Genomic DNA, 26164 nt, shown 5'->3' on the forward strand with positions numbered 1-26164 from the left:
AAATTATAGAATATCCCAACAGGAAGTGCTACATGAAATAATTTCATTATTTTTTTATTTGTTGATATTTTAAAATGGTACCCTAATATGTGTTATAATATATGTGTGTGCTGGGTAGGTCTAAAGTTAAGATCAGCTAAAATTGAAAAGATTTTGTTTAATGATTGACGTTTTTACCTAATCTTATAACAAGCATATAACTTACTTTTCAACGCAATGTGCAGCAGTTATTGCCCAAAATTCATTCAAAAGTGTAGCTCCGCATTTATGTTTGAAAGAGTTTGCTTTCCACTGTCTTAATGAAACCTGTAAAGCAAGAATTCTTTTATGAAAATAAGAAGATTATAATATATATATAAAATGCATATTATAATAGAAAGCATATGATTTATCGAAAAATTTATTGTAAAACTACGAGGATAAAATGAGAGCTACGAGAGATAAAATAGTAGCATTTAAAACTTTTTAAATTTTTTTTAAATAAACGGTTGTGTTTTTTTAAGAAACGATGTATTATTACAAAGTATAATTTCAGATTGGAATAATTCAACAGAACAATAAATCCAAATGATGACATTCATAGTACAAATAAGGTTTTGGCAAGTGTAAATCCTGATCTGCTAAGTCAAATGTTGCATTCTATGATCCGAGATACACATTGCGCTCTTAATAATTGAACAATGATTCATTATTAATAATTTTATCACGTGGATAAACCACTGAAAACATGTAATAGTGCTTCAAATTATATATATTTAGACGTTACCATCGAGTTTGGCATTGTCAAGCATGGTCACAATTTGTTTACTATAATAATGAGAGGAGACTTTTTCGTAGTTGTTTCCTGAGAAATGAATGTTTCCACCAAGCTCCTCGGAAGTATTTTGCAGTTATTTCCATGACATGTATTACTTTCAATCAGCAGCAATTCTCTTAACATGTCGATCGACATGTGTTTTGAATTTTATCATGCAGTCATTTATGTGAGTAGCATACAAAATCTCACTGTCGACTAGTCATCAAATAACTTACCACCCAAGGCCATTCTCCAAAATACGAGTTTCCTCCATCAACGATTCGTCCCATTGGTCCTGGAATTGGCTTACCACATACTGAAATAGAAAAGAAATTATGAAAGATAATAGCACAACAAACTGAAAAAGGTATATATTACGATAAATTATTCTAATATACTCTGCACTGATATCAGACATAATAAAATACATTTTATGACTGTAACGGTAATTAAGATTGGGAACTTTAAATATCCTACTTTAGCATAATATATAAATCGGGTATTATTTGGATTGTTAGTATATCCATATACACAATATCAAGTATTTTTAAATCAAGAACTGAAATCCACAGAACATTAAAAAAACATTTTAAAAATGAGAATCAAAAAAGGAATTTTATAATGATCTTAAAAAAGTATTTGAAAATATTCTACTATATTGTCAATGGTGCCATTAATATTGTCATTTTAATAAAAAAAAATTGTCTAAGAATAAATTAAAGTTTGAAATACGTAAGACAAAGTATTAATTTTAAGAATATGAGAGTTATAATATCCAAGCAAATGTAAAATTGACTACCTTCAAAATTATAGTTGCTTGTAGATAGAAATAAAGAACTTTTCGTATAATGATGAATAAATTAAATAACTCCATCAGCAAATTTATTCACCAGATTGAAATTTCAGTTCATTATATAAAAATGTTATTTTAACGTGTTTTTTATTCGCTTTTTCCTTTGTTTGTTTATCTGTTCAATGCAAATGTTGCCATCAATTTTAAACTAACTTCCCGATGAGCTCGTGACTTGAAACTGCAAACATAGTTCAGAATTGGATGACAATGATTAACTCATATTCTTGTCTGTTTTGCATGTTCGCTATTCGGTTCATACTCTAAATATTTTTATAACCAACAGATGGCGCCATACAAAATCATTAACTCATCTGGAAGTTAGTTTATAACCGATTGTAATTTCACACACACAAGACTAAAAGGCAGAAAGTGATTATCTATAAAAAAAATTAATGTATCATGTTTTTAAAATGGTCTAAAAAGTATAAAATAATTTATTCGAACCCCATAAAGATTTATTATTTAATTAAGATTTTGAAAATTCGCAAATACAAATTTCTTACAATAATATGTATAAGATCATAAGATTTTTAAAGGGCTGGAAAAAAGATTTTCATACTTTTTAGGCAGTTTTAAAAAAAACACATATATTTAAGTTTAATTAAATAATTATTTCATAATAATGAAGAAATAAAAATCTTCACTTAGCAAGTAACATCACCTAGTCTAAATTTTCAAAACTCTGAAAGGACAAGAAATTTTCGCAATTAACGGCAAGTGTCCTTTCTTTTACATATCAAACAGTATTTTATTAACATATGCGATCATTTAAAATATTTAAAAATATTCGTTGAAAATATCGGGTGCGATTTTTTTTTTAATCTTTTGTAAGACTTAGAAAATTGAGATAGGTAATGTTTCTTAACAGACGACGAAATATTAAATGCAATTTCACATATAGATACACAATTCGATAAATAAAAGATTTATATTAATAATTTTTATCCGTTGGTTTGAACTGATAAATGCATTCAGCATACTGAATTTTGGAAGTGATTTTTCAGTTCATTCAGTAATGTGATGAAAGAATATATAATAAAACCCAAAATTTAACTGACCATTGCTTTAATAAAATACTTTACCTAAAAACCATGACCTCTGCTATCAAGAATGAGATTAAAAAATTTTATACCTATTTATTACTTAGGTACATACTTACCCTCCTTATAATCAGCTGAAGATAAATCTATATCGGTTGATGTATAGATAATATTGGTTGTTGTAATTGATGTTGGTGTTGTAACATCAGGCATATTTGTTGTTGACGTCACTGATTCTTGTAAAGTTGACGTTTCATCCCTATTAGATACACTAGTTGATTCTGTTTGTTGAGATATTTCGGTGCTTTTATCAGTTACTGATAGTGTAGAAGCAACCTCTTCAACTGGCTTCTTAACAGTTGCACCAAAAGTTACTTCATGTAATGAAGTAACATCTTCTGGTGTGGAGTCACTTATCTCTTCGCTAAATGAAGTCTGCGAAGTAACTGTTACTCCTGGGAGGGAATTTGTTGTGGATTCTTTAAAAGTAGAATTTGTTGTATCAGTGTCGAATTGCGTTTGAAGTTTATTTGGTGAATCGGTAATTACTGGTCGCTTCGTTGTATGCTGCATAAGTATTGTTGGAAATGGATATCGAATTGTGGGAATGTTTGTTGAGGTTTCCGCCACTGTTTCCTCGACATCGTTAATTAAATTGTCGATTGGGTGTACGTCTGTAGTATCCGTCTCATTATGTTTTATTTCCTCTGTGGAACCATTCGAGATGTCAAAAACCGAAAATTTATCAGGTTCCAAAGTAGATTCGGAAATAAAATTTTCTGTTTCCGATTTATCTCCAGCATCAGTGACAGGTTGGTAAACGGGACTTGGAAATAAGGATTGACTGCTAATACTGCTACTAGAATCATGAACAGGAGGTCTATGATTGTCAATTGTAACTATGGTTGTCTTTATACCGTCTATAATACTCTCAGGAATGGATTGATAAGTTGTTAGTTCAATACTTTCCGAGACAAACTTCTCAGTAGTTAATTCTTTGCTATGCTCTGTACTTGAAACAGTTACGGGTGGCTTAGAAGGCTTCTTAATAGACGGTCTTTCTTGTGGTATACTAGGTAGAAAGGGTTTTTGTGGACGTTTGAGAACGGAACCAGGAGTGACTTTCGAATGCGTTTTGATTTCATTTGGAATTGTTGGACGAGAAGTTTGGTTATCTATAGGGACAACTGTTGTAGTCAAATTAAGGGATGAAGTGGTTTCATAAGAAATTTTAGTATCTAAAGTCTCACTTGAAGAATGTGAATTTCCAGATAATTGATTCTTTTCTTGAACCAAAGCATCAAACGTGCCGATTGGAGCAAAAGTTATCTTGTGATTATTAACTGTCTCAAGAGGCACTTCTGTATTTTTATTTGGCTTGCTTTCGCTAATATGGGGATTATGATCATAGAAAGGATCTAAATAGTAATCATAATAATCATACAAGTCATCCAACCAATGATCACCATGGATTGTAGCTTCAGGGGTTTCAGCGTTATGCATCTCACTAGTGGTTGTTAATACAGGAACATTTATTTCGTAAACTGAAGTAGATTGATCAATGTCTTGGGTATGAGATGTTGTAGGGTTGGTTTCTAAGGTTATGTTAGAAATTTCATCGAAGCCTGAAACTGATAAAGCGATTGTACTTTCGGTTGTCGAGGCTTCCAATGTGCTTAATGTTGTATCAACTGATGTCTTTTCTGTATCATCAGAGGCAAAACTATTTGCTGTAGATTCCCTGCTTTCCGTATTATTAGTATAAGAGGAATAGGAATGTGTATAATTCAAAAATTCTGGAACAGTGACAGTTGTCATTTCACTTTCTTTCGTAATCAAAAACTCAGTTTTTTCGCCCCAGCCCCTTACTAAAGAAACTGTATGCTCAGATATCGTGCTTGTTTCTTTTGATCTCTCTACAGTTTGTGTTGAAGTATCAACTTCCATTGACGTCACAGGCAGCTCTGTGTTATTTAATATATAATTAGATTCAGATGGAGGCATAGTTGATGCTACATTAAATTGCTTTGATGTTACATCAAATTGCGTTGATGTTTCATCTGTTGTTGATGGAACTTTCATAGTTGTTGTTGTGGGTGGTTTTCTAGTCATAGGTGATGTTGGACTATTTGTGTGCTCGAGTTTAGAAGCAGACACTTCTTCAAAGTGTTCTTGGCTAACAATTTCATTCCCATGTTCATCATATAAGACTTGAACAGGTCTATGCTGAACAATGGGATTTCTACCAAGATTTTCATATTGTGTGCCTGAAGTCGTAGTAAACCATTGTTCAGTCGTGTCTTCCCCCTGTTCAGTTGTTAGTTCTAAATCAGGATTAAGAGTTGATGAAGAAACTAGTTCGTCATCTTGGTTGGTAGTCAATAAAATGACGTCAGAGGTTGAAGTTTGAGCAACAGTGCTGTCTGTTAAGGCAAGAACAAAAAAAAAATTATCAAATTACTATGTTTATTTCTTTAATCATTTGCCATTCGAGCCCTCATCAAAGTAGAGTCAGAAGATTCCTTTCAAACCAGCTAAAATGCTAAAATCTAGTTTTATCCTTAGTCGAAGTTAATTCGAGAAGAAAAACTGCTTATTAAATTGAAATTATTTGACAAAAAATGATGGCTCAATGAATTAAATCTGTAACAAAAATATATAGAAGGTTCAAGGTCAAAATCTTTGAAATGTTGTGTTACAATGTAGGTTTATATATATATATATATATTTTTTTTAGTAAAAATTGTTTAATTTGGTTGCGGCTAGAAATAACTTCCAAAAATTATTTTATATGAATTTCAAAAACGTAACTTATTCACATAATTTATTACTTTTATTTTTTTTAAATTTGTTTTAACTTTTATGCCAAAAACGATATTTTCAAAAAGTGTTAGATTATAAATTAGTTAGAAAGCTGCAAAAGCGGAAAAGCATATAAAAACTATATCTACTTGAACGAAGGCTCGAATGCAAAGCATTATAGCAATTACTTAAAAAATTAATAAGCATAAGCAAGCATATTAAAAGCAAAATAGTTACATGTTGCCTTTTTAATATTTAAAAAGACAAAAAATGATGAATCATTTCTAACAAAACGAGTTATAAGAGAGAAAAACATGACTGATTCAATTAGGTTTACTACAACTAAAGACAACTGATCATACATGGTTGTATATGCAAAGATACAGAATATGCAAGAAATAAATTTATAAAGCATATACAAATAAAATAATGGCAATTTTTTAAATAAGTAACAATAAGCTAATAAAATTACAGAAGAAACTTATACAGAAAAACATTTCATTCAGTTTTCAATTATTAAATATTTCTTTTAAACAACTTCAGTCATTAACACATTTGCTGCCATGATTACGCCTGATCATCTATCAAATTAAATGATGATGTCTTCTTGATAATGATGTCTTCTTTATCAATTTAGAAGAGAATGATCTCTAAACATTCATCTAAAACAAACAGTTATTATGAATCACAGGCGAGTCATGCGGCAGCCAAAATGTGACAATTCACTTAAACGTATTAGCTTAAAATTTTAGTAAAGAAGAAAACAGTAAGATTGGTGGACCGTTTGAAATGTTTTTAACATTGAAATACCAGTTGTATTAGAAACAATATTTTGGAAAATGTAGTGAAATGTTTTCATCAATAGGAAGAATTATAAAACAGAATTCTGAAATTCAAAAATGTGATAATCGAAATTCATCTAAAAAAGGACAAGATAGTTTCATAAACCTGCTGAAAATAGTAATTTCTTTAAGGAAATTAAGAAGCCAATTATCAAATATTAGAGCGGTAAGGATGAAGTCAGAATTTCCTCTAGGATTAACTTGCAAGATTATTTTTATTCCACATGAAGATTATTTTTTCTATTTGCTATATGCTTTGAAACAACTTTTCATCCGTTACATTAGCATATATTTTGTTTTATTTTCTGTTCATAAATCTCAAATGAAGCATTTTAGAATAAGATTTCATTGTATAATCATTATTGGAAAGTAATTTCAATTTTATTCAGAAATTCAGCAAAACTTTTAAAATCCCAATAAGCTAAAGAGCATATAACCAATAAAGATAATAACATTTAAAAATTGCAAGTTATTCATGTTTTCCAATTGCTAGGCTTTTGAGTATTTATCCTCCATAGGTTTTGTTTAACAAAAGGAAATATATTAGTTTTATATGAAGTTTTAGGAAAAACACTTATGTAGAACTTTTATATAATTATTTATATAAAAATTCAATTTCAATAAATATATGGTCCATCATTCAGTTTTTTCTTTGACAGTAATTAAACGAATACTTACTTACAGTGATGTATTTAAAGGAAGTGAAAATATATGAAATACGAATTAATGACACTTTTGAAATGCTGCTTCGAGATGTAGGAAAATTTTGATATAAAACAGAAAGCATTTTAAAAATATTGTTCATCCATAAGTGTAATATTTCTATTTCTACTTACCTTTTGTATAATCTTGACTGGGAATTATTTTCTGAGTAGTAGATGACAACTCAGTAGTGGTTGTTTTTGTTGCAGTAGTGCTTGAAATGCTTGAAGTATAGGGTGCCTCTGTTGTAGAAGTTGTTTGCGTGGGTCTTAATGTAGTAGTTTTACGAGTTTCAGAGGCAGTACTCAAAGAAGAAGATGGACGTTCTGTTGGTTTGCGAGTTGCTCCTGGAAAGGGTGGAAAAGTTATAATTTCAATGATTTCCACAGGTCTCGGCGTAGTCCTCCTTGTAGTAGTAGTAGGAAGAGTAGGAGTTGTCCTCCGAGTTGTGGTCTGTGTTGTTTTTGGAGCAAGATGAGTATATGTAGTTGAGACAGTGTGAGGTCGAGTAGGTCTTCGTTTTTTAACTGTTGTTCTCACAGTCGTTCTTGATGTAGTGCTGGATGAAGTAATGGAAGTTGGAGTAGTCGATGGTCCTGTAACAACAACTGAAGTTGTTGCTTTTGTCGTTGAAGAAGGAATAGTTCTTTTCGTCGTTGAAGAAGGGATAGTTCTTTTCGTTGTTGAAGGAGTAGTTCTTTTCGTCGTTGAAGGAGTCGTTAATTTCGTCGTTGAAGAAGGCGTAGTTTTTCTGGTTAAAGAAGAAGAGGTTGTTCTTCTCAACGAAAATGGTTTTGTTGTTCTGTCAAGAATATTCGACCAAGTTCCTATTGTAGGACGTGAAGTTGTTGCTTCTCTGTCTACTGTTGGAATGGGTGTTGTTGGTCTATTGACTGGACGAGTGGGCTTCGTTTTAATTTGAGTCGTATTTCTATTATGGTAAGGTCTTGTCGGTCTTGTTTTGCGCTTTGGGTAACTGCTTCCATGTGGTCGAGTAGGCCTCGTTCTCCGTCTGGAAACTGATGTTACCGAAGTTTGAGGTCGTTGTGTTGTTGATTTTGATGTAGAAGTATCAGCCCCATAAGAAGAAGAAGACTGAGGTGTAGCAATTTTCGAACTAGTTGAAGTATAAACTTCAATTATAATGTTCGAAGTCGAAGTGGAAGGAGGTTGTTCTGTTGTTTTGTCTTCAGTGGTTGAACTTGCAAAAAGTGGCTTTGTTGAAAATAGTTTAGTAGGTTTTACTTTAACAGGAACTCTTGTACTTCGGATGCCTGCATTAGGTCTCCAGGTTACAAGGCCGGGTGGAAATTCTGTTGTGGAAGATCTGGTAGGTTTTGAAGTGAATCGAATTGAACTAGACTCCTTTTTCTCCTGTGTTGTTGATTCTGTTGACCACTTTTGTGATGTAGGTACTTCTGTAGTTCTATGAGTACTTGGATATATTTTTGTTTTAAGGGTATCTTCTGTTTCTGTAACTTCATTTGAAGATTCTGGAGGTGGAGTAGCTATGTAAACACCTGGAGGCAGTCTGCAGCAACTGCCAAAATAAAATCTGTCCATGCAATAGGTGAGATGTGTGCCATTGGAGCGTTGACAATTCCAAGAAAACATACAGACACCCTCTCCTTTAGATACAGGATCTCGACAGGAATAGGGCTGTATGACTCTGCCGCCGTCTTCTGTTAAAATATAAGAGAAATTGAGTTTTATTAAATCAATAACTGATATATAAAAATAGCAAAAATAAAGCATTCTATTTTACAATCAAAGTCAAATATCGATATTTAAGCTGTGCAAGTTAGGCTAAAAATTCGCTATGAAAAAAAAAATCTTATTCTCTATGAACTTAAAATTAACACGACATTTTTGGTCATGTTTGAATAAAATTAATAATTATGCTACAGTGTTTGTTCAGAAAACGCTGCATAATCTAGTTTTTGAAAGAATATTTATATATACATATATCATAATAATGGTTGCAACATATGCTATCAATACGTGCTTTCTATAATAATTTTATCTTTATCCTGATGTAAATACAAGCTTCATGTGAAGATAAATTCTGAACTGGTAGGAATGTAAATAATTTTAATAACAACACATAGTTCAATTAAGTTTGTTGAAATCGTTTTATTCAGCAATCGAAATAAATAATGAATACTATTTCTAAATAGTTGTGAAAAGTAAAGATCAGTAAAACTTTACATATGAGAAATTTATTTTAATTTTTGTGAGAGGAATAATTTTTTTCTTAAAACTTTGGACCCAGAAATTTAATTATACCCACATCAAAGTTGAAACATTAAATAATTTAAGTACTATTTCAAACGCGTGTAATCTGAGTTAAATGTGTTTCGTTTGCTACAATAATTACTTTTCCAAAATAGTAGAAACATCAATATAAAAGTGAATAAAACTTTTCAGTTGAATGTAGATGAAAAAGAAATTGAAATAATTCTGATAAAACATAGGGATATATTAACTAATCTAAATTTCTTACATTATTAATGCTTACTAAATTCTTACATTACATTTCTTCATTTTAATCACCAAAATATTGAAATATTTAATCCCTTGGCCATAATATTGAATTGGATTCAGTTCCGGAATTGAAATGTTTTCAATTTGATTTTCTGTTAAGGCCTTATTTAATTATTTAAGGCCTTATTTGTATTATAAAATTACCCTATTAGAATTTATTTCGTTTTTTAGACTAGTTTTCAGTTAAATGCCTTAGAAATTGTAAAAATAGAAGCGAATACAACTGAAAAGTCATGCTATTTTGCATTTATGCCAATGCATTTTGAATTAAGATAATATGTGGAATCTTTCTAATCTAAAAAAAAAATTAGTAATTTATAGGAAATAAAATGAATCAATTTTTCTTTTCGCATTTTCCTAATCCAAATCATTAAAATTGTCTGCCTGATCCAGACTTCCTTGAGCTGGATGCAATCTTCAAATAACCACATTTTCAAATTAATAACAAATCCAAGATGTTAAAATCAATCAATCTGATATGAAAAAATAAATATAGAACCACATATTACTCTGCGTATTAAAGTCCGTTACTTATAAGAGATAGAACATACGAATACAGTTCCAATTAAATACACCAAATGCATAAAAATGCTACACATAATCATAGTTTTAAATTTATGACAAACTTGACAAAAAAAAATGCAAGTAATGGAAAAGAATCGTTGCTCTGTCTAATAAAATGAAGTGTAAATGATATTATATTACTATATGATAGGTAGGTTAATAGAATACAGCTCCCAATCCTTAAAATCCAGATGCATAAGAATGCTGCACATCCCTTTAGAAATTCGTAACAATGCAACCGAAATCGTTTTCACGGAAAAGTCCAATTTGCATAAGCGCGACCACGCGATTCGCATTGTTCAGGAGCGCGTGGTAGTTAGAAGGGGAGGGGACGTGAACAAACTCGCTCTGTCAGCGTAGACAGTAAAAACGGCAAAAGAAAAAGTATGCGGAAACGAGTCAGCTGACCTCTAAAACGGTGTCCCTGGTTGTTTGGGAAAGGTCGTTCACCTGCCGTCCCTCTCACCTATATCAGAATGGCTTCTTTATCGCCCTCTGACGGTGATAAAAGCTTTTAAAAAGAGACTCTTTTAGCCTGAGGGCCTTTACCCAGTTAGGCGTAGGCCTTCGGGACAAAATATTCGGTTTTCTTACCTCTGAGAAAAAAGATAAGATAGGGAAAAATGCTGACTGGTGGGCAGAGGGTTGTTTGGTTGGTTTGGTGTTGGATTACCAAAATTTATCCGTCAAGCAACTTTTAACAAACAACAATCCTTAAACAAAAACTTATTCTTTTCTTTCATATTCCGTTTTATTTGGAACTTTTAAGTATTAGCAATGTATACAAGATAGAATATTTGGCTTCTAAAATTAATCGTTCACTTAATTTTTGCAAAATAGTTTCTCTGAAGTTGCAAAAATAAATGTATCCACGCAAAATTATTTTACTGCTTCTTAGTCATGTTTATTTACTTTTTTGAAAAAAAGGATGATTGCGTTAATAATAAAGTTCGGAGAGTTCGGACAATCAGGACATTGATTGATTTACTACATAGCATTTTTTAAGGCAATACACTCTTTTCGATAACGAAATTTAAAATTTATGCTTTTTAAATGAAAAAGAATTTATGTTTTCAGTAAAAAAAAATAATAATAAATAAAAACCAGAATTCAAAAATTCCCACACAAATTAAAACCGTTGTTAGGAAGTAATAATTTAAATCTGTTAGGATAATTTGAATCCTAAACTTTGCCTCTGAACTCTATTAGTCAAATCCAAATACTAGTAACTCTAAAATACAGAAATCTGTTTTACAGTATTATAATTAAACTGCGCTAAAAGAAAAACCTAAATTTTAAAACCCTTTGTTATAATTAATTGCAATAAAGATTTATCGCATTGCATTTTCACATTTAAATTCTTACATAGCGTTTATTTTTACAAACGAATTATAAATATATCGATTTTGCATAATATATATAGTATATAGTTTGCAAGTTTTTTTTTTTTTTTAATTTTTAAGGTATGATATTTAATGATCATAATTTCGTATAATTCAACTCCTTATAGCATACATAATAATTGTTCTCATATAAATCATTTCAGTTCCCTTAAAATCTAAGCCAACCATTGTATAAAGCATTTTAAAGATATATAACAGCACAGGTAAGTACCATTCAATTCACTTTAGTAAAGTTTTAGTAAAATTTCCTTAAAAAAAAGGGGGGGGGATTTTGCCGCTTTTGAGTTTATTTGATGTACATACCCTCTGAAATTGGTGAGGATACGTTTCTGGAAACGTTGCGAAAATCGAAACTATATTTCTGCATATATCTAGTTCATGATTTGTGCAAAGTTTCAACAAACAAACAAAAATTTATTTCATATTTCTTAGACTCTGTGAACTTTTGAGTATTGTAACACAATGTGGCATAATTGTCACATTTCCTGTTTCGATTGCTTTTTTATTTTCTCGAAATATATAAAGAAAAAATATAGTAATCGTCAAAAAATTCAGATTCAAGATTTTGACGAATCTTCACTTTCAAACCTCCCCAAATCCCCCAAAATATTTTTGGAATAAATAAATGTCTGTCTTTGTAAACATGATAATTAAAAAATAGAACTACATTTGTGAAATTTGGTAGGTGATCATAACACCAATCTTATAGATTTTTATCAAGTTTCGAACGAAATTTATTCAAAGTAAGCCTGTCTACCCGGGTGTCTGAGTACCTAAATACGTTGAAATAAGTTTGAATACCATAACGAAAACTATAATAAGTTTAATAAATAAAATTTGGCACACAGTTTTGGTATCTACGATGTAGATCTGTAAAAAATTTTAAGAAATGTGATTATTAAATTAAAATATTATATAAGTAACAATGAAGTGAATTGAAATCTAACTTTTATTGTACTGATAATGAGATTTCTGTATTTACTAAATGCACAAACTTCATTTGTGATTGTATCACGATCCTCTTAATAAAAGAAACTATTCGAGAAGAATTTTTTTCCCATTACACTTGAATAAACATTAAACTTGCAGCAAATTACTGGGATTAAAATTCAAAAAAATAGAATAGACTTTACAATTTAATTGATTGCATTCTTTTAATGTTTATCTTTCTTGGTAAATATCTACACATTTAAATCTTTTCCTTTAACATAATTGAACAAAGTTCCTTATTTATGCTATCATTTCAAAGTCAACGCTATAAACGCACCAATTCCGTGTATATTAACTTCAATATTACCTAAGGTAATTCTAGTTGATTATCACAATCTCCAGAAGAATTGCAATCCGAACATAATAGTGTTCTTTCGTCACAGAAGAAAGCACTTCATCGTGCGTTAAAGCATCATTACTTAACGGGGTAGCTTAATTGCATCGCCCTTGGCGAATATTTCAACCTCACTTGGCGAGAATGACTGTAACCCTGAAAAGCACGTTTTTGAGTTGCCAGTTTGTGATTCTTAGCACAGTTTTCTAAATCTGTAATTGATGTATCTTGATTGCAGTTCATTTATTCCTTCTAATTGCTTTTGTTTTTATTTCTCTTCTTAGTTGCTCTGAGCTTTTTTAACTGTTTCTTAATAAAGTTTATAAATTTTTTGTGTGCAAGTGTTATTTGTGGAATCACTTTAATAGTTTTATTGTTAATTGACCGAAGTATAATAAAACTTAAAGAGCTAGAATGCACAAAAACCACTTTAGGCTTTGTAAGTTTAGTATAAAGAAAGACAGACATACTAAACAAATTTATTATTTGTTGCTATTTTTTGTTTTTAAGAATATACTCGATTCAACATTAAATTTGCTTTTCAATTTAGTTATAAGATAAATTCGGTAGAAGAATAATTTATTTCTTGCTGATGATATTAAACATATTTATAGGTAAAGTATTCCCTTATAAATAAGTCTCTTTTCAATAATAGCAATTCTGACACATTTTTACATTTTTTTAATTATTATTTGAAGCGATTTATGTAGTGTAAGTATTTACAATACTTCCAAAATTTTCAGCAACACAAAGAATATACCGTATTAACCATCTAAGTATAAAAGAAGATTTAAAACAGAATAAAATTGGACAATCATTATGATGTCCAATGTGTTATGATTTTTTAAAAAAAAGTATGCATTAAATTTTATTAATGATCCATCCATCACTGAGTTTTGCCTTTTTGTAGCCTAATACAGAAGTGCACGAATAAAACTATCTAAAAATAACAATATGCAGTTTTTTAGTGTTTCAATAAGCGTTAGGTTTTAGTGACAAATAGTAATGGAAATGAATTGATAAATAAGTCAAAGCTATAAATATGTCGAGAAGGTTAATTTCAATCGCAATGAATTCGGTAGTAGATTTACAAGACATTAATAATACTTATTACTTTCTTTACAACAAAATTATCGTTTGAAATTAATTTCTTAAATTATTTTTTAGTATATAGAATAAGATGTTAAACGTATTAAAACATTTTTATCAAAATTAGTAAAATTTTAATTCCAAAATTCAATTCTAAAATTTTATCAATTGTTACAAAATTTTTTTTAATTGTTACAATATATTTCAAGGAATATTTTTAAGAATTTATTCAAAAAATAAATAGTATATAGAGCTGTATATAAGAATCTTCAGCAAATAAAATGCAAATAAAATAAATGTAACGGGTAATTATCCTTTGTAAAATAAAATAATTATTAATAAATTAAATAATTAAAATTAAAAATTAACGGGTAAATATCCTTTGTAAAATAAAGGATTTTTATTTTACAAAGGATATTTACCCGTTAAGCTTTTAGCAAAATAATTTTGACCATGCTAAACATCATATAATTTTTTCGTTTTCTTTCAAATGAAAAACTCACGAAGGACAATTTAACACCGTAGATTACTTCTAATGAACTAAGAATTATTTTGTTCTTAGATTTAAAGATACCTATATTTCACCCATTTTGGTTGAAATCAGAATTCAATCCCAAATAAATTTGCCATCAAACGCATTGATATATCGTTCTTCATTTCAAGAGCCAACAGCTTGTATGTTCTTTTAGTACCTAAAAGATTTCACTTTCTTCATACATACCTAATTAGCTAAAGCGATTTCCACTAATGATAAGACTCTTTTTAAAATTGACCACCCGTGACGAACTGTAAAATAGATGTTAACATTAGTTCCAGTCACTTTGACTTCTCTCATTTCATAGTTAACATCTTTCCTCATTTCTGAACTAGTGGAGCCGATCAATCAAAAGATAAACTTTGCCTTGATACTAAAGCATATAATAGGTCAGACATTGACCTACTGTCTATTTTCTGTCTATGTTCTTCTCACGTGTTTTGTAATGAGAGATAAATTTAGATTTACTCACATTAACATTTTAAGGAATGCGATTATTTAGGAATGGTTAATTTTTACACCTAAATTAGAGGCCATTAATGACAGATTCTTAATTGTATAAGTGTCATAGATTTCCTCTAATTTTACCTCTAATACAGTAGTTTTGATCCACTTTGTAGCAAAAATAAAAAGTGGTGGTGATGGGGGAGGAGGTATTGAGAGACATACCGTAACTAAGAGTTTCGTCTATTTCTTGTACAATTTGTGCTGTGTTCAGAAACAACATTTGAGGCAATAGTCTCTCGGCAAACTATAAGGATTATATTTAACCTCTATATTAGATACATGATAAACACGTAATAGAGCTGGTATCTACTGAAAAACTTCGATGGAACCAAATCTCGAGAAACTCTTTAGTTCCGAATCCAAACTTAAACAATTTGGTGCACTGAATGAAGGAATTGTTTTAATGCTTTTTATAAAATGTTTCAGGAACTGGCGTCATAGTAAATGTCTAACCCATGTACCGCTTTTTGTTGTTATAGATTTATAAATATCCAGTCAAATATTTCAAAAAACTATTAGAATATTTTTTTTTTTAAAAAAGTTCACTGTTAAGATTTTATTTAAAAAACACGAATTCTATATAAAAGAATACAAAAATAGAAGATGTGTTTTAATATAGCACTAATATAAGCGTAACAAAAATTATTGTCCAGATTTGATAGAAAAATTAGATAGAAAAGACAAAACTTTCTACTTTCTTCGTTTCATCAAATGATTTCCGCTTATTTTGCAAAACATTCAACCAAACGGATTCTTAAAATATATATTGAGGGTCTTTAAGGAGATTTAATAAGAAGGTTTAAAAAAATCTGAATTAGTGTAACAGTTATTTGTTTAGAGGTTACGTTACACAGAGACAATTTACAAACCAAAAGTTTGGAATAATTTTAAGATATATATTTAAGATCATGGATCAAATCATGCAGTATATGCCATCGCTAAATCTGAACCAAGTCATAGGGCTACAAGGCATCAGAAGGCGCTGTCTCTAACGTCATCAATCAGTTATGGTTAGTATTACAAGAGCGGCTACAATATGAATTTAAACATGTTATTATTTCTCTTTGACACTGCATCTAATATAATCCAAAAGCCATAAACATTCTCATTAAAAGTTGGCAATTCTATCTGTCTTCACTTCTGAATCCATATTTGCCCTTCATTTAGAAGAATGGCTTGCTTTGATTCATGCTTGTTCCGGAGAAAACGTACCTTTTCTTTTCAAACCGAAAAATACTTCAGCCAAAACTAAATTTTTAAAAAAATATATTCATTTTTTTATCCTAAGGGTTTTCAAAACACTTCCCAAACAAATTTATTTTTATATCCCAAGGCAATATGGAAAAAAGTATTTTAGAAAGCTGAATAGAGACTTTTACCGTAGGAAAGCAACGAAATTGAGATCGCAATTAGATGAAATTTTCGATCTCTACTAAGCAGGCCATGCTCCAGGATAGTAAATTTTAATAAGTCATCAGTTTTCCGAAGTGTCATCCAGAATAGAACACTGGGCGTGTCTTTTGACAGGTCTTCTACCTTCCATCTCACCGCAAAATGTATTTTCGTTTAACATGTAGGTCACTCTTGTTGACATGCCATTTGTGGCACATGTGGTTGTAACATGTTTTAGGATGTAGAGATTATTCACGGAAACGGAAAGGTATCCGGCATTAGTTTAAAGGTGCGGCTTTCTTTTATTTTTAATTATTTGTAAAGAAGACACAGATTTTGATTACAGACACAAAAGAAATGGGAAAATCCAGTTCTCTATTCGCTTTTAGCTCTTACCACCCCTTTCAGCTCTTACAGAATATTTCACTAATATTAATTCCTCAAATTATTAACGTACCTAATTCGTATATCAAAATTAAAGAAATTTTAATATTTAAGTGTGTAATCACATCAAAGTAAGAATTAAAATAGCAAAATTTACTTGGACACCCTTTAGTATCTCGGGTATCTCATATCGATTAAAAACAATAGTAAATATTAGAAGGGCACATCCCATTTTTAAATAAGTAAATTAAATAAACTCGAACATAAAGAGATTAACCAAATCCTTTAAAAATTCGTAATCAAATTTTAGACAGAAGGAAAATTAAAAAAAAAAAATTAAACAATAAGCTTTTTCGTCTATTTTTCTAATCCCTCGTGAAAATTAAACTTATTTCGTAAATGCTTAAAGGCAGAAGAAGAACGCTATCTCCCCACATAGTGATTATACTTCACAGAAATTATAAGCTAAATGCCACGATTGCACAACTTTTGTACAAACCGGCATGGAAAGTAAAATTAAAGAAGATTCGATCCTCTAATCCAACAGATCGTAACATAAAAGTGATTAAGTATGATTCGTATGTCTTGCGTTCATGTAGTAGCACTGTATTAACCGCTGCATTCTGTGCGTATCGAGTTTTATATCACGCAGTTTATAGATAATAGATCCCCTGCAAATATATTTATAGAAATAAAATTGTTATCATTTGCTTTAAAGTTAATATCCAGAGAAAGTAATTATTTTATGGTATTGTCAACATCGATAAAAACTTGCGAGTGAATAAATGCGAGTAAAATTCTATGAAACAAAAATTTGTTTAACTTTAATTGCATTAAAGAAAACAATTTCTCAGAAATGAAATTAATATCACTGAAATTATAATGTTTTGGGTTTTAATGTGATAGATTATGTGCATTAATTTTTACCGAAATCTTCGAGAGAAAATATTTAGTTCGATTATATTAACGCCCCGTTTGGAATGTACAAGAGGGCTGTTTTAGCACGGACCTCGTAATTATGAACCCTAATCAAATGACAAGAACTTGAAACCATATAAGAGCTACCATCTATTATAAATTTTGGGATGATTAATAAATAGATTCCATAATAGTTTTAATACAAACTACCAAAATCTAAAATAAAAAGCGAAAAATACTAAAAATTATTTAAACCATTTGTATGGAAATGAAGTTTCAGACTTGTCTACTCATCCTCGTAATAGAATTTTTGATACTTAAAATCCCTACGCATTTAAGTTAAAATGATAATTTAAAATTAAGAATCCCTTGGTGAAGCTTAAGTATCTCAGATTTCCTTTCCGTCCCTGTTTTTTTTTTTTTTTTTTTTTTTTTTTATGGATGGAAATATTAATAAATCTCCAAAATGAAATGTTTCATCTAATTAGGAGTTTAAATGAACTTGCTTTCAAGATGTTAAAAATCTATTTAACTTAAAATAAAAATAATTACTTTATCAAAACTGGAAGACCAAAACTAAATTTTAATAGCATGAAGATCTGAAAACAACAGAGGTTGATACGTAATGAATAGAGAAAATGTCAAAGCATTCGTTAAAAATACATCATAAATGTTATTTAAATTCCAGTTTATTTTGAATAAATGTGAATTAAATTGCAGTTTATTTTGAATAAATGTGAATTAAATTGCAATTTATTTTGAATAAATGTGAATTAAATTGCAATTTATTTTGAATAAATGTGAATTAAATTGCAATTTATTTTGAATAAATGTGAAGTTAATTCCAGTTTATCAACTTTTCACGCTTTTACAACTTGGTCTTGTCCTCAAGATTTTTGATAAAGCTGAAATAATTGATTAATTTTTTTAAAAAAATTCTCATTTTAGTTCTTAAAAAATAGATGTATTTCTTTTTTTAATTATAATGAAACATATTTTTCCATTCCATTTTCTGAAATTTTATAATCAAACATAAATTGGATTTCCAAACACAAACAGCAATCATTAAATCAATGAATTGATTAGTGACTGGAAGTTTGTATGAACATTTACGTACTGTATATTGAAAGATACAAAAAATATTCAATGATGAGAAATGAACAAGTAATGTAACATTAAATTAAAAAGAGCACTCATTATATTATGATTATTTTTCATGATCATTCAGCGTGCCATATTATAATAGCGATATGATGATGAGAGGAAAAAAGGGAAAAAAAAAAACAGTTTATAAAGAAGTCGAATAAAAAAAATTAAAATAAAGAAAAAATGTGAATGATTTAGAAGATGTTCGAACATAATTTTTTTCATCTCATCATCATTAGTTTTTTTTTGTTGTTGGATTATTATTGTTTTTAAGTTTTGAAGAATGATGTGCCATTTTTTTTCCTTCTAGTACTTCGACCTTAACTTACTTACCCGATAAATGCACGCGCATATCCATAAACTATCTGACACGAAACCCTCGTGTTCAAACTAATGACCGGCGTTACAACCTCGTCTGGGGTCAGTCGTTTAAACCTTGCCCGTTCCTTTTTCGTGCAATGGGATTATTATTTTGTTTTCAAGTGGAGAATCCGATAGTTGGAATTTCCAATGTCTTCATTGGATTTTTTTTTTACATTGAACTTATTTTCTTTTATGAATTACAGGAATTCGAATACATGCGGTAGTGCATGCTAATTAAATTTGAATTGCCCTAACTGTATTGTAAACTACCTTGTTATGTGTTCGCGGAGCAAGGTACAAAGACATTGTTGAAATAACTAGATGTTTTTTATATACAATCAAGTTCAAATCAATTTTTGTAACAAGTCTTTTTTGTAAGTCTTTTCAAATGTGTTCAGAAAAGCAATTACTATGAATGTGATACAATTGTAACTTTAATAAAATGCATCCTCTTTATGTTGGAAATCGTAGTTTTATTTTTTAAATGCCATTTCTGAATTGATAAATATTTTTATATGTCAAGAACTTTTATCGTAATCTTAGCTGTCAAAAGCATTCCAAATGTAATTTTTACGACTCGTAAATATTAATTGCAATGAATCCGTGTACAAATGTCTCCATTTTATTCTTCAGCCGGATTAATCTGTCTCTGAAAAGAAAATGGGACAGAATGGAAAAGCAGCAACAAATTTATTGATGTTAAAGAATTTCCCGAATTCACTTAGATTTAAACATATTTTAACTAAAAAAAGGCTCTTTAATAACTGTTTTCAGTGTTTTTGTTATTAAGTGAATGGTGAACTCTATTAGGCATTTTCGCAAATTTTTCTCTTAGAATTTTGAGAATTTTTATGAATATGTAATAAAAAATAAATACATCAAATTTCTTTTAAAAAACTTTTTAAAACGAATTATCATTTTCTAAAAATTAATATTATATTATATTATATTATATTATATTATATTAATATATATATATATATATATACACATTTCAAAGTATTCCATGTGACTTAATTTTTAATTCTTTCTATTATTTTTCCTTATTACCCAATATAAATTTGGAACAAAACTGAATGATTTTGTAATTCCAATTAAATGCTATTTTTTTTAGAAATTTTTTCATAAAAATTCAAAGTTTTCTAGAAATAAAATTGAATTTTAACTTAAAAAAAAACTTGAAATATAAAATACATACCCTATTTTCTTTTAATGTTCTGTTTAATGTTTAATGTTAAATCTGTATTATCAATTCTATTTAATTTTTCAAGAATTAAAATGCCTGGAACATTTCAAAAGTATTTAAATCTATTTACAATATAATTTTGAGGAAAGTCATTAAAATGTGCTTTTTTTTTTCTCTAGACCTTTCACATATAAAATATATTGTTCAATAAAATAAATAACCCTATTTTAGTTGTATATAACATATAATTTGATGAGGAAACGATAAAAAATAGAATTTCACGTTTTCATACATTTTTGTTTGTTTCAAAGTCCAATGTCCCCTTAACATATCTATATTTAAGTATTTCGAAACTATTCTTATAAGCCGCTATTCGGTGGCATAGGAACTTTCATTAGTCAAAAACCACTAATGGGTACGGGCGTAATTATAGAACAATGACATTAAGAGCTGCTTATTGAAAATTCAAAATATCGAATAAAAATTATGTTAATATTTTTGTTACGTATAAATGCCAACTTTTACAAATATCTATTTGTGTGATTTCAAAGTGTGGTAATATATTTCCTTAGTCAAACACAATTTATGTGAACTATCGATTTCGATAATATAGAGTTTATTGTGATGAAAAACTGTTTGAAAGGTTGTTTTCTCAATATTTCAGATAAAATAGTAACATTTCTTAGTGGAATCCGTTAGAAAACTAGAACATCCCATTTTGAATAGTAAGGACAAATTCAGAAATTTGCTGATTAAATCACACTGCCTGAAGTGGAACGTATTGTTTAATTTTTATTAATCTAAATTTGAAGGGAATTTCTTTTATGCGACTAGATAATTAGCTGTGTGGCTTAAAAATATCTTTTTTTTAAAGTAATTCTTATGTAGAAAAGTTTAGACCTTAAGAAATGTGTATTATTATAAAAAAATAAGATTAATAATGTGTTCTAGAAGAGGAAATCGAAGAATAACATTTATAAATAAGAAATATATATCTATCAAGATTTTGTATGCAATAACTGATACTTATTAATCCATATTTAATATTAGTTTAATAAATAATGCTAAATTACGCCTTCTTAAACTTTTTATGTATTACTGAATTGCATTTATATAATTTCGTGGCATTGTCCAGTCTTTATTGTGATCTGATAAAACTTTCAGTTATATGAGTTATTAAATAGTTAGTTTCTAAAATTCTGACTTGGAATGTTCAGTGCTGGATTTAGAATCTAAGAGACCCTAAGTTATTTAATATATAGAGGGGGGGGGTATTTTAAAAGTCCATTTAAGCGTGTTTGATATTTTTGGAAAATTTCGCTATACTTGGGTTAATGGGCACTTCTAAACTATATAGTTTGTGTAGAACTTCTGGCCCTGTGAATGGTATTAGATCATAAATATCATTTAGATGTAGATTTTTTTTATTTCACATTTGTTCCAATTATTGAATTTGTTAACTTCTGAAAAAATTTAATCAATTTATGTTTCAGAAGCTAAAATCATTGCTATTTAATTTCTTTAAAAAAATAATATCTTTTTTCTTCATGCTTTCGTAACGTTATGGATTGAGGAAGTTTATTTTCAGTTGATTGCATGTTTATCATAAAAAGTTAAACATTTTGCCAATTTCATATTCTAATCCTTTATTCATACCAGAAAAGTTAAACATTATCTCACTTATTTATGAATTAAAAAACAGCATTCATATGAAGAAGTGCTTACATAATTTTATCGGAGCCTATTGTTACACTCAGATTAGAAGTATCCTACTTTCACAGCACCATTAAAGCATGACCAAAAAGTTTACCAAAGCGATAAATTATTCTCCGCTCGCTATTGTTATCAAATGCATATAATGAACCAAGATGAGCAATCATTCAAACACAAATACAAGATTCAATAAAAGATTAATGTACTCACTGGGTCGAACCCGGTATATATCTGGATGGCTGTAAACACCACAGAGAACAATGCAAAAGATGACTAAAACAAGGCGAGCACACCGAGCTATCCACTTCACCATAGTTGAAGATTGTCTTTGTTATTGCTTTTTTTTCAATGTTTTGATTTAAATGAAAAAATGAACCCAATCAGGTTTCAATCGTTGTTGCGGGAAAGAATGGAAGGAATCATATTTGAAAGTTTCACACAGATGCTTAAATGTCAGTGGCCTTTATATTGGTTTCTTCTTTTGCTAAGACTTCATTACATCTAACTTGAAATACTGAATACCTAAAATGAATAATTTATTTAATGAAAACCAAATTAATGTGGAAATAGCAATAATAAATTGATTGAAAATAAATTCAATTTTGTATCATAATTTTGTATTTTGTGTAACAATGTATTATATAAGACATGCATATCAGCAAAACATTTATATAAACAATTATTATATCATAATTGATTTATTAAGATATTGTAAAATTAATGTATTTTTAATCTGATAATACTCTAATACCAAAAATATTATATAAAAATGACTTAATAAAAATCTTAATTAGTTCACAAATACATTAAAAATACAAATTTTCCTTTAAGGTCACATACAATTTATTTTTACATAAAAATCGATTTTTTTTATGAAAAGCTTGAAAAGTTTTGCTTTTATGCCAAACCAAGTGACAAAAAAAATTACTTCATAAATAAGTAAAAATAACTTCGTATTTCATACAGTGAAATAATTAGCGCAAAAATAAATATCAAGCATAAAAATGATCCACATCTTTATTAGAAACATACGTAATAGTAAATTTAAAAATATAAGTGGGAAATAATAACGGTTTGATCTTTACTTCAGTTTATTTGCATATTAATTTATAATTATTATTATATACTTAAACGACGAAATTATTTTATTTTTTACTACTAATAATAAACACATTTGTTAAATTTAATGTATATAAAGTTAATGTAATAATAAAATAATTATTTGCATTTTATTATCTTTAAAAATTTAAGCATAAGAAAGTTTATTTAAAATTCAATTAATCCAGATCTATTATATTTTTTTTCAAATAATATACAACATAAAATTATTAATAGATAATAATTGCCTTTAAACATCTATTTATAGTATTTGTTTTCATAATAGAAGCCTCATTATGATCTGTACATCTCGTTGAAAGAACAATCACACGCTCATTTTAAACATACAATGCAAATTAAGTCTTTGCAAACATGACTTGAACCATCCGTTTTAAATAACAAGGTCAGGGTCGTACGGAATCGGGGCACAAATATTTCTCATGCATATGCAACTCCCATGCTAATTAGGCTTTGAACACTAAGTGAGTAGTGATTCATCAACGTATAAGCCTCAGGTCACAGGTGTAATGCTTTCTCGTAGGAAACAATTATTGCGCAAGTTTCAGGAAAAATGATTTAAAAATTACTTAAATAGAAGAAATATTTTTAAAAACCTTCCAAGAAATAATACTTTAATCATTTAAAAACAATTTAAAATATCAGAAAAAATTAATAAAAAGGTGACATTAATTTAAATTTGATTAATTTTTAAATTAAGTTGAAAAATAGTTTTAGAAACCTACTGTAAAATCGTAATTGTTAAATTTAAACAATTATGATTTTAAATTTAAATTCGCCCAAAATACAAACAAAAGATCCTTTATTGTTCATTTATTATTACTGTTTTGCGTGATTGACGCAATTTGATTTGAAGATTTATAGCGCAGTATCCATTATATTGATTGTATTGCACGAGACAAAATTTAATAGGTAGATACTTCTTTTGTGGAAGAATGTAGAAAATATAAAAATAATACATTTAAAGTAAATGTTAAAAAAAAAGTAATAGGGTCAATAAAGCCTCCTGCAAAATATAATGATCACATTTATTTATATTTTAAATATTTTATTATTTAAAATATATATAAAATAGCTTTATTTAAAATTTAACCTGCAATTTTCACCCCGAAGATTTAACCGTTATTGGCTCAGTTTCATTTGAATATTAGGCTATAGGACAAGAACTAGAACTTTTGATGCTTGAAATAACTCGTTTCAGATCCAAGGTTTAAGAATTTCGTTAACATTTAAATGCATTTTCATGTGCAGATATGAAACAACTACCTCAAAATGTTATCATTTAACGATTTTTGTATTGACTTTCCTCAACGATATTTGACATTTTCAGTTAATTTCAATTTCAGTTCACACCAAACGCCTGATTTTTCTCTTTACTAACTTTCTTCAATCACCTTAATTTCAAATTGTAATATTATATATATATATATATATATATATACTTTAGTGATGGATGTAACAGAGAGCCATCAATAATAATATCTGACCATAGCGAAAAATATCATTGGAAAATAATGCAAAAACTGGTGATCAAAATTGTTGATTTAAATCCTTCTATTTAATAGTTATAATTTTTCCCATTGCGTTTGATTATAAATGGTTTGATTATGATATGATTATAAATATCATTATCAGAAATGGAAGAACAACTACAAAATCTGTGAGCTTATGCGGAACAAGAAATATTTTAATAAAAATTACAGAAAATTAGCTTCGATTGTAAAAGAATATTACAAAGCATTAAATTTCATAAAACTTAATGCAGTTACAGTTAATTTGTATAGTAAATTAACTGTCATTTCCTTCATTTTGGGACACAAACAAAAGACATTGGATTCTAATATTATAGTTTTCAATAAAATAAAATTATTATATAAATATAATAACATGATCCAAAATCAAACTTATTAATGGATCTGTAGGGCCATCTAAAAATCTAATTAATTTTGGCTTGCTTAGTTTCCTGATACATAAAGTAGGAAACACTCGTAATGACCTTGACCATCATTAGTAAAAACAATTAAATTCATTGCGTCCATACATTTTTAAATTTCCAAATTAAATAGATAATTTTTTTAGGAAAGCCACCACTATAATTTATTTTCTAAATTTAATTATTATAATACTAAATTTCTGAATATCAATAATAAGAAATAATCACATCGGAAAAATAATAATTAAATCTTATTATATAACTGCACCTTAAACCTTTAAGCCAGTAGCTTGCACTCAAGATAATATTAAATCTCATTTTTAATCATTGTTTACTCACCAACTAAATAAACAATAGACGGAAGGGAAAAGTGATTCACGATATTACTTATCAATAATTGGAAGGGAGAGATTTTTCAGTACTCTCGTCATTGAAATTCTATTATGCCTACAGGGGAAAATTTAATAAAGTGTTTTTATAAAAGGAAGGAAAATAAAATGCCATATAAAAAAATTAAATCGAACGATGAATGAAGCAGAATTTACGATAAATTTCTTATATTCCACTAATCTTATTAAAAAATTTCTTAAGCTGGAATAATTCGTAATTATAATTAAGTGTTTGGATCAATTCTTTTATGCTACTTTATTTGTTGGGTCTTACCAAATTTTTTTATGTTATATTTCAGAAATTAAGTTTAATATTAATAATGAATGATATTATGAATTTAATATAAAGAGCATTGAAAATTTTTACCACATTTATTAGTTAAATATTTTTTTTTCAATCTGATCTTTTCCATCCAATGTATTTATAGCACCTAATTCTTATACTTTGTGCATTATTAGAAGAAAACTTTTCTGTGCTCTTCTAATGTTTATATTTCAATCAATTTTAAAAAAAAAGTATTTAAAGCCATTTTTATTAATGATAACAATTAGAATTTTATTTTTACGTACTTTTCAGTTTATATTTCATTTCTAGAAATTAAAATATTAAAAGAGCACCCAAG

General features: G+C 28.5%; 1 protein-coding gene across 2 annotated transcripts in view; it reads right to left on the reverse strand.

Annotated features, from left to right (window-relative positions):
* LOC129963400 (mucin-2-like) overlaps nt 1–26164 on the reverse strand; it is a 68668-nt gene that overhangs the window by 11623 nt on the left and 30881 nt on the right. For both annotated transcript variants that reach the window (XM_056077762.1, XM_056077755.1), the window contains exons 2-6: nt 22314–22625; nt 7170–8717; nt 2809–5112; nt 1033–1112; nt 206–306 (exon numbers count right to left, since the gene is read on the reverse strand). In XM_056077762.1, coding sequence (XP_055933737.1) covers nt 206–306; nt 1033–1112; nt 2809–5112; nt 7170–8717; nt 22314–22416 — 4136 coding nt within the window. In that variant the 5' untranslated portion in view covers nt 22417–22625. The remainder of the gene's footprint in view (nt 1–205; nt 307–1032; nt 1113–2808; nt 5113–7169; nt 8718–22313; nt 22626–26164) is intronic.

Source organism: Argiope bruennichi, chromosome 1 (genome assembly GCF_947563725.1).
Source record: "Argiope bruennichi chromosome 1, qqArgBrue1.1, whole genome shotgun sequence".
Lineage (NCBI taxonomy): Eukaryota > Metazoa > Arthropoda > Arachnida > Araneae > Araneidae > Argiope > Argiope bruennichi.